General features: G+C 35.2%; 2 protein-coding genes across 2 annotated transcripts; one reads left to right on the top strand and one right to left on the bottom strand.

Moving 5' to 3' along the window:
• The first annotated feature begins 554 nt into the window (after positions 1–554).
• Positions 555–3,978, top strand: LOC114405683 (putative receptor protein kinase ZmPK1). Its single transcript, XM_028368137.1, has 2 exons — positions 555–1,527; positions 2,024–3,978. The coding sequence occupies exons 1-2, from the start codon at positions 567–569 to the stop codon at positions 3,505–3,507; spliced, it is 2,445 nt and encodes an 814-aa protein (XP_028223938.1). The 5' UTR covers positions 555–566; the 3' UTR covers positions 3,508–3,978.
• A 165-nt stretch (positions 3,979–4,143) lies between these two features.
• LOC114405684 (vacuolar-sorting receptor 1-like) lies at positions 4,144–10,310 on the bottom strand. Its single transcript, XM_028368138.1, has 12 exons — positions 9,731–10,310; positions 8,400–9,098; positions 7,858–7,946; positions 7,683–7,752; positions 7,514–7,597; positions 7,116–7,192; positions 6,933–7,014; positions 6,744–6,826; positions 6,571–6,637; positions 5,942–6,070; positions 5,405–5,511; positions 4,144–4,671 (listed from the first exon to the last, which is right to left on the bottom strand). The coding sequence occupies exons 1-12, from the start codon at positions 10,020–10,022 to the stop codon at positions 4,576–4,578; spliced, it is 1,875 nt and encodes a 624-aa protein (XP_028223939.1). The 5' UTR covers positions 10,023–10,310; the 3' UTR covers positions 4,144–4,575.
• Positions 10,311–12,087: the final 1,777 nt, after the last annotated feature.

The following is a 12,087-nucleotide window of genomic DNA, read 5'->3' as shown; positions in this document are numbered from 1 at the left end:
AAAAGTGATGATACTTCTATAAATGTACATTTATCTTAAATTTATGTTTATAACTTTCTATCTAATAATGTAAAATAATTACTGTATGATAAATTTATTAATTTTTATAAATTTATCTTAAGAGACATTAAATAACAATATGAATTATTTTTTTACTGTATTTTAGTATTAGTATATTACTCTTAAACTCATAATAAAATATATCAAAAATTACATTGTTAATATTTATCATCAGAATCTTTTCTCCCACACTTTCCTTTTGTTTCCACCATTTTCAATATTTTAAAAGGCATTTTTTTTATAGAATTATTAAGTTTCAAGGAAGAATGTTCCTTTTTCTCAAAAAGGAAGAAAATTCAATACAAAAAAATGAAGCTCTTTGAATCTTCTGCTTTTCAATAATTCAAAACTAAACTAGATTCACCGCAAAAATGGATGATCGAAGACACCAGTCACTCTCATGACATCATTACCAATTCAGCATTGACTGCTGAGGCCCATGCAAGAAAAAACTTTTATTTATTTATTTATTTATCGTTTTAAATACTTTTGAAGACAATGAAGAGATGCAGAAATTGCGAATGGCCACTTCACCATTATCACAACTACTACTATCTCTGATTCTCCTCCAGAATTTTCACCATTCACATTCCTTCTCCCTCTCCGTTGAGAACCACAATGAAGACGTCATAGTTTCATCACCCAATGCCACATTCACCGCAGGTTTTTACCCCGTCGGTGAAAACGCTTTCTGCTTCGCAATATGGTACACCCGGCCACCTCGTACCGTCGTTTGGATGGCCAACCGGGACCAGCCGGTAAACGGAAAACGCTCCACGCTCTCCCTTCTCGGAACCGGTAACCTCGAACTAACCGATGCCGGTCAGTTCATCGTGTGGTCCACAAACACCGCCACCCCATCGAAACAAAACCCCCGGTTACATTTGTACGACACCGGCAACCTCGTACTAATAGCAATCCTCGACAACTCCGAAGATCATGTTTTGTGGCAAAGCTTCGATTTTCCGACGGACACGCTTCTTCCTAACCAACCTCTGAGCAAGAGCACCAACCTCGTTTCATCGAGAAGTGGGACCAACTATTCCTCCGGTCACTACAAGCTCTTCTTCGACTTCGAGAATGTTCTGCGTCTCATGTACCAGGGTCCTCGAGTTTCGAGTGTTTACTGGCCTTACGCTTGGCTTCAGAGCAATAACTTCGGTAATGGGAATGGTAGATCCACTTTCAATGATAGCAGGGTTGTTGTGCTGGACGATTTCGGCAAACTGGTTTCTTCTGATAACTTCACTTTCACTACAATTGATAGCGGAACGGTGGTGCTTCGACGAAGATTGACCCTCGATCACGACGGAAATGCGAGGGTGTATAGCATCAGAGACGGAGAAGATAATTGGAAGGTGACGGGAATATTCCGGCCACAGCCTTGTTTTATTCACGGGATTTGTGGACCCAATAGTTATTGCAGTAATAAACCAACTACTGGAAGAACGTGTTCCTGCCTTCCAGGTATTAGAACAAAAATTACAAGATTAAATTAATTAAATTTTGCTTCTGAGAGTTAAAATTAACTTATGCTTTCTCAATTAGATTATCACTAAAACTGATTGTGGCTTGTGCGTAAGTTCGTTTTAACTTACATGGAAACCATCATAGTGTAGCATACTAGCATAGTTGATAGTCAGATAACTTTGCCTATTACATGGTTAGGAGATTCAATTGCCAGTGCCAGAGTTGTGTGTTGTGTATATGAAAAAGGAAAAGACACCCAAAAGCTATTTGACACCTAGAGAGAGAGAAAAATATAAGAGTTGTTGATGGGTGAAATATAAACTCTATGAAAAAACATAAATCGGGAGAGATCTAGTCAAAGATATCCTGAATTATAAAAAAAGAAACACACACGCACACATGAAAGAATCGTAATTTATTTTAGCTTCTTTTTTGTATAAATGCTTATTATTTCTTCTTCTACAAGTACATAACGAGAAAATTATGGAAACAGGATATAGATGGGTTGATAGTCAAGACTGGTCTCAAGGTTGTGAATCAAGTTTCCAGCTTTGGTGCAACAACACTGAGAAAGAGTCTCACTTCCTACGCTTACCTGAATTTGATTTTTACGGATACGACTATGGCTATTATCCAAACCACACGTACGAACAATGTGTGAATCTGTGCTTGGAGTTGTGCGAATGCAAAGGGTTTCAACACAGCTTCTCAGAGAAAAGTGACTCTACTAGTCAGTGCTACCTGAAGACACAGTTGCTAAATGGCCATCATTCACCTGGTTTTAAGGGATCATTCAGCCTGCGACTTCCTTTGTCTCATGACTATGATGAGAAGGCCATCCTAAATAATGACAATGGCTTGGTTTGTGAGGGAAATAGTGGAGGAGCGAAAGAACTAGAGAGACCGTATGTGGAAGAAAAAGAAAATGGATCGGTGAAGTTCATGCTGTGGTTTGCAACTGCCTTGGGAGGAATTGAGATCGTGTGCTTCTTTTTGGTGTGGTGTTTCTTGTTTAGGAATAATGCTGACAAACAAGCCTATGTTCTTGCAGCTGAAACAGGGTTTAGGAAATTCAGTTATTCTGAACTGAAACAAGCCACCAAAGGTTTCTCTCAAGAGATTGGAAGGGGTGCTGGAGGTATTGTGTATAAGGGTGTCTTGTCTGACGATCAAGTTGTGGCGATAAAGCGACTACATGAAGTTGTGAACCAAGGAGAAAGTGAGTTCCTGGCTGAAGTAAGCATAATTGGAAGGCTTAATCACATGAACTTAATTGGCATGTTGGGGTATTGTGCAGAGGGAAAGTATAGATTGTTGGTTTATGAGTACATGGAGAATGGTTCTTTAGCTCAGAACCTTTCATCGAGTTCAAATGTACTTGACTGGAATAAGAGGTATAACATTGCTCTGGGAACAGCAAGGGGTCTGGCTTACTTGCATGAAGAATGCTTGGAATGGGTTTTGCATTGTGATATTAAGCCACAAAATATACTTCTGGACTCTGATTACCAACCCAAGGTAGCAGATTTTGGCTTGTCTAAGCTACTTAACCGGAACAACCTCGACAATTCAACCTTCTCAAGGATAAGAGGAACAAGAGGTTACATGGCACCGGAATGGGTTTTCAACTTGCCAATCACTTCCAAGGTGGATGTTTACAGCTATGGAATTGTTGTGTTGGAGATGATAACAGGAAGGAGCCCAACAACAGGTGTCCAAATCACAGAATTAGAAGCAAAGTCGCCTCATCATGGGAGGTTGGTGACATGGGTGAGGGAGAAAAGGAAGAAAGGATCAGAAATGGGATCATCTTGGGTGGATCAAATCGTTGACCCTGCTTTGGGATCAGACTATGACATGAATAAGATGGAGATGTTGGCAACGATGGCTTTGGAATGTGTAGAGGAAGAGAAAGACGTGAGACCTAGCATGAGTCATGTTGCTGAGAGGCTCCAAAGTCATGAACATGATTCTTGATGGTTTGAACAAAGAGTAGTCATATGTCCCGTGTTTGTGACTTCCCTTGTTTATCATCAATGGTTCATGTTCCTCTTATTTTTTGGTTGGTTTGGTCTATGACATGAATAAAATGGAGATATTGGCAACCGTGGCTTTGGAATGTGTAGAGGAAAAGAAAGACATGAGACCCAGCATGAATCATGTTGTTGAGAGGCTCCAAAGTCATGAACACAATTCTTGATGGTTTGAACAAAAAATAGCCATCTCTCCCATGGCTGTAACTTCCCATGTTTATCATCCACGGTTCCAGCTCCTCTAATTTTTTGTTTGGTTTCGTCTATCACACATTATTTGTTTGTGCCTTGTGGAAAATTTTCAATTGGTGTGCAGTTTAATGCTGCTGTTGTATCAGATTCTTGTGTTTGGCAACCTATGTTTGTTACAGTTGCAGGAATTATTCACTACTAGTACACCCCTTGTTTTACAATATTTGCATCAATTGTAGCCTATTTATAACGATACTGATACAAAGCATTTATCTCTATCGGTAGTTAGATTTACCTATGCTCTTGAAACTAACCTGATAGATTACAATTTCCATTAACAGGCAAGAGCTTTGTTCAAAGTTTAAGTTTAATAGGTCCATCAGCATTGACAACCTAAAGATATTATTATTCATAACATTTACAAACTGGTATAAAAAATAAAAAATAAAAAGCATGCAAAATTGTTAGTCTCTACCAAAAAAAATGTCTCTTTCTATGCCATATCTAGCATCCCAGTTGAATAGAAATATGGTGCCAACTTCAAGTAGCCTAAATTAATAAGAGGACATGACTTCCACTCTGAGTGATACTTCCTCACAAAAAGAAAACCATCCACTTTGAGGGAAGAAAAGGAGAACAAAATAAGGAAAAGAAATGGAAAGAAAAAGACATGAGGGGTAAGGATGATACTAACTAAGCCTGATGCTAGGTGCCTCCTTTTAAACAGCTTGTCTCCATGTCAATAACTAAACAACTGTAGAGGATGTCCCATATGATATATCTAACTCATCATTGAATAGAAATGGCATTCCCAGAACTTCTAGACACCTTCATGAGCTTGACTAGAAATCTCTGGTTGATTATCCAATGGCATGTATTGGGCCATAATTGCCCTTATCTCAGAGTCCATATATCTCTGCAGAAAATATTCTCTTTTAATTAAACGAGTTTAGGATGTCAATGATCAAATTGTACCTTTGTATAATAACTATAATATCAGGGGGCAAAAAGACAAAAAAAACTGATTGTCATTTAACCAAATTGCAAATCAGGAGAACATAACACATGTACTTCATCTGTTCTAAAAATATATGTTACTTAGAAGTCTTAGTTTTAACCAAATTTAAGTAGGTTATTGCTTTTAAAATATTATTAATTGTTTTGTAAATTATATTATTATTCTTCAGTGTGCTCACTAAATGGTATGAGAAAGTATTAATGAAATGAAAAGATGATTTAATAAAATGTAATTACATTTCCTAGAGCTAAAGTTATTGTATGACTTCATTAATTCTTATATAAAGCTTCAGACAGTTATCTTGAGACACTATTTCGTATGTGCTTCACTTAAACTTCTTTGTAGTGCTTGTTCAGACACTTAAACTTGATGCCACCTGACCCTTGGTGGCCTGCATCTTGTTCATTCATTGTACACCCTTCTTGGAAAAAATCCTTATATACCACTTAGTGAGTGCTGCATCAGCTTGCTACTTCACTTCAACTTTGGGAAAAAGGGATTTTTATATTTTTGAAGACTATAAATATTGAAATTATTCAAATTAACATAATAGTTTTTAGCTATCTGCCTTAATGAATTTTTTTGTCAAAGCCACATTGTTGAAGGACAATCAAATCAGCAAGAATTATACCTGGATTCTGTACTTGTAAAATGCATATACCCCGGTACCAGCAATACCCAAAACCAGAATAACCAGCCAAACAATGCCCCCACCAGCCATCGAAGCAGCATATTTACCTGCATATTTGTAAGATGTAACGTGTGAAATTTGGATAAATTGTTTTTTTAATACACTCAACAGTTATGCAAAGAATATCAACATAGACAGTTAGAAAGGACAGAATGCGGAGATCTAAGGTTGGTTGAGTGGTTAAGAAGCAGGGAAAAAGAAGGGAAAGGTGGCGGGTTCAATCCCTCCTGCTAACAAAAAATCTAACAAAAAAAAGGACAACATAAAATTTAGAAATCTTAAGAGACTACATATAGGATAAATAGAGATGAAATGCCAAAGTGAGCACAATCGAGTGACAAGTGCAAAGTCATGTTTTCCATGAAGAATAATCTATCAAACTTTAATGAGTACACAAAATCTGCTAATGCAGTAAGGCAGTCTTAAAAAGTGGCATACAAAAAGAATTAGAAAACTTCAAAAAACAATAACCCTCACCAATACACATGTCATTTTCTCGTGCGTAGAACAAACCATCACTACATGAGCATTCATAACTTCCCCAGGTATTTTTGCATTGGCACTCTGGGCACTGGCACGCCAATTTCTCTTTGCACTCATCCACGTCTACAACATAATCAAAATGAGAAATATTAAGCGAAAAAATCTTGTCAGATTTGCAGAATAGCTAACTGTAGGATCACATTCAAGCATTCTGAAAAAGTTCATCAAGATAAGTAAATTTCTCTGATGTATTTGTCTTTCAAAGGGTAGGTACTAGAAGTGTAATGCTATACTTATATCCTTTTACACTAACCTATTGATTCTCCTAATACCAAATAAAATATTAAGTGAAAAGAAAGAAACAACATTCAACTATTCAATACCTTCTTTATCTAATAAAATTGGAAGTTTTATAGGAAGATTTAGAATTAGTATAATGTCTATGCACTGACAATGTAAAACAGTCTTACACCGTCATCTAATCACAAATTATCGTTTGAATTACTTTAAGATAATTATTTTAAAAGTCAACAAACTTATCATACATGATAAAGTTTAACCTTTTTTCTCTTTAGAATTATTTATATTAGAACAGTTCAAACAAATTTTGGATGTCAAAGTACCTTCACAGGAGTTGGCACCATCACCCCTAAATCCAGGTGGACACTTGCAACCTTTCGTGTGGCCATCCTGCATAATCATGTAAGAAATAAGAAAATATATATCAGCATTAAAATAAAAAGAAAAAGAGCATACAAGAAAGATCATGTAAAAGAGGATGCAAAGGATTACTTACAATACAAGCAGAGTAGGACCTGCTACCTCGAGTTTCCTTCCAACAACCTCCATTGTTGATTGCACACCTCAAAGTGCCCGTAGCTGCTTAGAAATTCAAAATACGTAAAGTTGAATTTATATTTTGATATTTTATAGCATGAAGATTATTAGATGAAGCAGATTATCTAATTTATAGAAAGTAATTTACCTTCACAGTGGGTGTATCCATCACCAACAAACTGCACATTTTGTATAATAGGGCATTCACATACTCTTCCTCTGAAAGTGTCCTATGATTAGGAAAACAATTGAAACCATAAGAGCCTGACCCCACATGTATTATAGTAATGTAAACATTTCACAAAAATATGGCTGACAATTAACCAAATACCCTGCATGCAGTAATGTTAGAAGCTTTGTCCTGCCAACAACCACCATTGTTTTGCAAACACTCATTTGTTTCCATGTCTGCAAAGAATATAATCAATGGTACCTGATATCAATTCTTTTATCCAAAATAGCAAATGACAACACACATTACACATTGCCAAGTGGAGATATAAGATTGGTTGAGTAGTAAAGAAGGAGAGGAAGGTCGTGGGTTCGATCCCTCCTGGTGACAAAAACTAACAAACTGACAATTAAAATTTGCCGATCATAAAAAAATTACACATTTCCAGGTGAAAGATGAGTTGCTTGTAAAAGGCACATAAGTAACTAAGGAGGTAGACAAGATTTTCCTAGGATGTTTGAGAGGTAGGGAGAGAAAACAAGAAATGAAAAAAGAACCTGGAGTTAAACAAATTGATGGCTCAGTGGTCTCTTGGAAACCTGAACAGATTGCCTTGAGTACTGCTGCTCTTGACAGCTTACCTAAAAGCGGTTAAAAATAAAATAAAATTATACAGCAGAACAAAGTTTAAAAACCAACAAGATGTCCAGAAACTTTGTCTCAGACCTCTATATTGTCTGTTGTTTATAATAAGAGTAGGTAGTATAGTAACATCCCCACGATCGTCGTTGCCAATCTGAAACCAAAGTCAGAAACCAACAGAATGGCCTAATTAGAGAACAAGGATAATCCTAGAAGAATGCCATCAGATTTCAGAAGTTCTCCTCCTCTAAAGACCAACCTGTGCATCCTGTTCAGCATTAAGAACAGCGTTTCCGGCATTTGCACTAGGATCTCCAACACAGTCTTTAACTTTCTTCAAATCAACACCTGCAAAGTATGCGAGGAAAGAGTGAACAAGCAAGCAGCATAGACCAACTTAGAATAATGTAACAACACTTCCTCCAGCAAATTTGAGATAACAAATGAGCTTACTTAAATTTATGCCACAAGATAAAGAACATTATAACTATGACTTGATTTTTATGTTGATGTTGAGGATAATGGAAGTTATATTTGTATAATGAAGATACAAATTTGGTTTTGTTACACATATACACAAAAGCTCCAGCTTTTGAAAAAACCATGAAACTTCTTAAAGCAATGACAAGAGAACTAAAATCAATAGTTACATTATTATATTGTGCCAAAGAAAAAGCATTTTATGATTTTTCTTATTAGATAGATTGGTACAGTTTTGCCATACACTGAAGATCAAACAGAAAAGAGAAACACAAGCCCACTGCAATGTATGTTCAGAGAAACATGCAGTATCCAACATACCAAGAGATTTAATAACTTGATCTGAGCATTCTTCAGTGTACTTATTCTCTCTCATTGGGCAGCGGATGGAAAAGTCGGTCACGTAGTCCCACCATTGCCAAGGCTTTCTACTTTCATTTGCCACTTTAAAGAAGCATGCTTGACGTAAGTTTTGGATAACAACATCTCTACCATTGTACCCTCTTTTGAAATCTAGCTCGGGATCTGGTGCACAGTACCTCCCATTATTTATGCACTGGGATTTGCACTGTTGGCTTAATAAGAATGCTTCTGGGCAATACCAAGTTATATAGTGAGGGGTGAACTTTGCAAACCCTTTCTGCTCAAGTAATTGAGCTGCACCTTTAAAACTCTTGACAAAGTTAATTTCACTTTCACACTTTGGTCCACACTCATCATTGCTGCTTGTCCAAAACTCATACTCAACTCTCTCATCTGGGTGTGGAAGAGCCTCTCTCCAATCAAGATTTACATTAACCATAGCCCCACTAGAGAGAGCCTGCTTGATGTTATCCCCCAGTGATTTGCTGATAAGAGCAGAAGGAATGTTGATCTTCTCAATATAATCATCATCTTTGGCACCATTCCCTTCTTCAGGAGTGTCCATTGTGATCAATGGTTCTATCCTGTTATCTGCAACAAGAATAGCTGCTGCTCCACCTTTCTGTGCATTCCACGCCTTTAGAGTGAAGTAGCAATCTACCAAAATGGCAAAAAGAAATTTTACATACTTGAGCCATATTATTGGAATGCTTCTAGCAACCAATGATATAAAAAAAATTGGCACCAATCACCACATGATAATATGATGAATAAAAGGTATCAAAATTTTCCAATCACCACATGATAATATGATGAATAAAAGGCACCAATCACCACATGAATAAAAGGTACCTCTGAACAAAACTTAGATCTAGTTCCTTATATTCTTTTAGTGCAATTATCTAATTACAATTGGAATTTCTCATGGTTAAATTAGGTAATAAAGGTTTACCTTACATATCAATATAAGTTATTGATGTTAAACTCTAATTCTGATAAGAGAACATTATTAAAAATACTTTAAAACTACATCTAGGTTTTATCATGTACTTCTTTTTTCCTTTGTTGGCATCATGGTTTTAAATTACAGCCGCAACATCAAGGTATTTTGACACTCCACAATCACATTACTATCACAATTGTGACTGCATCAGCCGTATTTTTCTGCACTGTAAAGGTTTTCTGGCTCACCACAATGTGACTGGAACTGCGACCTCAACCGCAATTTAAAACCATGATTAGCATATTTGAAAACTGAAGAGTATTGAAATGATGAAATGGTAGCTAACCTCCCCGATCAACAAGAACAAAGGTGGGGAAGGTTCCAGGCTTGGAACTCAACGAGGCATCAAAGTTTCTACATCCATTCTGATTGGACTTGGGGTACACCACAGAGCCAATCATGGTTCCACCATACTTGGGGACCCCAAAATTTCCAATGGCACATTCATATATACCTCTCAATGATTTTGGAGAAGTGATTTTCAAATTGTTCTTCTCCACCACAAACCTCCCCACACAAGACCCACAAAGCAAAATCCACAAACACCAAAAACAACTTTGCTTTGTCCTCATAGTCATGTGCTGAACTCTTTCACTTCAATAGAGAAAGATCTCAATCAACAAAAAAAGAAAAAAAAAAAGGAAATCCTGTTTTATTGATCCAGTTAACAACAACACTGATATTCAAATATATAGAATATTTGAGGCACTATGTGGATCAAATGAAAAGTTTAGCTAAGTGTAATATGCATGCATGCTATGCTGAAGAACGAAAACTCAGATTAGGAAAATGAAAATGGAGGCCAAAAACAATGGCTTTAGTGGTTGATACGTGGGAGAAGAGAAAATCAACCAAATCCAAAACCAAAAGCGAAAGAAATGGACAATGGGGTGGATGGGTTAGTTACGTTCAACGATAATTGCACTCATCCCAATATAATATATGATACACGTAACTTCAGAGGATTACAAATGGATTAATAATTTTTAATTGAATAACTTTTTATTAAAATTCAACGTTTGGATTAGAGGTTACGTTCACTTAAATCATATATTTATATTAGTTGAAAATTATTTAGTACCTCTTTCATCAAATTTGGAAGTAATTTAAATTTTTTAAAATATATTAAAATATGAATAATTTGATTACTTTTTTATTGTTGATAAATTTTGATAAAATTTGTAATAGACAAAGTTTGCACTAGTATATATATAATATTTCTTATTAATTATACTTTTTAAGAATAGTTTATATCTCCTTTACGAAAATAGTTTATATTAAAGGAAGGAATAGCATCAAAAACTTCCAAACGTCTGTCTAAAGATAAACCAAAATTAGTTAGCAAGAGTATCTATCATTTGATTCCTCTCACGCAATGTATGAGACCACTGCAGCTCAACATGGTAACTAATATAGTATGTTTAGATTTATGTCACTAAATAATGACAGAACCGTTTTAAAAAATTTAAATTTTACAAGTAAAATTAACAAAAAAAATGGAATAACAAAAATCAAATTTAATCATATTTAGATGTATTTAAAAATATGCTTAAGCGTTATTATTCATATAGATTAATTTACTAACTTCAAGAGATTTAGAAATGTATTTTTTACCAAGAATCAAGAATTCTTATGCAATTTTACCATTGTAGCAATTCATTTGACTAATTTTATATAACAACAGTTGTTTATATATATATATATATATATATATAAACTTCTTAAACTGTTCTTACGAATTGTGAGAAAATTATAGGACCCATTGTATATATTGTCCTAGTGAAGAAAAAAAAATCATTAAAATTCTTAAATTTCATGTGACATTATAGGGTCTACTAAAAGTGAGCTAAACAACTTGACTATGAGTGCACCATTGAACAAGTCAATACATGTGACAGTTTAGTACAATGTTGACGTAGAAGCTTCTTTTGATATCCTTAGCCTTAGTGTATATGTTTGGAAAAGGTTTTTATATATATTCTACAGAAAAGGCTTGCTTCTACAAGCTATTAAGGAAATCTTGATTTCATCTTTTGGGTATTGATGTATTAAAGAAATTGTAAACAACTAGGGATAGCTAATAAACTACCCCAATATGTGGTGAATAGGAGGAGGGGATCTTATACTTATATAATATTAAAAAATCAAAGATAATTTGGTTCCTGAATGCAGAAATTCTTATATTATTTGCTGTATTTTATAGCAATTGTAGTGCTCTTTATCTGTTTTGAGAGTCTTAAAAGTGGATGTTAAATTTGTGCTACATGTCTAGCTGGTTTTACATAATGCCTGCTAAAATATGTCATGGCTAAATGTATATTAGTTGCTGATAGATTTATTTAATAAATTTTACTATAATCAAAGGGTGGTAAGTTTGTTCTCAGCTTCCAATAGAGCCTCAATGATTTTGCATAATTCATTGAGGTTTAATGTTCAGTATAATGTTAAGTATTTCAATCTTCTTCAGTATTTTTCCTGTCATGAGACTCAGTCATATTATTCCACATGAAACTCCTTCAAGTACAAAACAGTGACGTTATAAACAGCATAAGGTATTAGTACAAACTCTTGTGATACATTAATATCAAGAGAACAAAATACTAGATACTACATAATGCAATTAACATTGCCTGAAGATGGGAT

This window comes from Glycine soja, chromosome 3 (genome assembly GCF_004193775.1).
Source record: "Glycine soja cultivar W05 chromosome 3, ASM419377v2, whole genome shotgun sequence".
NCBI lineage: Eukaryota > Viridiplantae > Streptophyta > Magnoliopsida > Fabales > Fabaceae > Glycine > Glycine soja.
Note: the sequence above shows the minus strand (reverse complement) of the source record. Positions and strands in the feature narration are given on the sequence as shown.

Coding starts and splice junctions, on each gene's coding strand:
- LOC114405683 (XM_028368137.1), top strand. CDS start 567: ATGCAGAAATTGCGAATGGCCACTTCACCATTATCACAACTACTACTA. Junction 1,528..2,023: donor AACGTGTTCCTGCCTTCCAG/GTATTAGAACAA, acceptor TTATGGAAACAG/GATATAGATGGGTTGATAGT.
- LOC114405684 (XM_028368138.1), bottom strand. CDS start 10,022: ATGACTATGAGGACAAAGCAAAGTTGTTTTTGGTGTTTGTGGATTTTG. Junction 9,099..9,730: donor TGTTCTTGTTGATCGGGGAG/GTTAGCTACCAT, acceptor CCATTTTGGTAG/ATTGCTACTTCACTCTAAAG. Junction 7,193..7,513: donor ATCAATTTGTTTAACTCCAG/GTTCTTTTTTCA, acceptor TATTCTTTGCAG/ACATGGAAACAAATGAGTGT.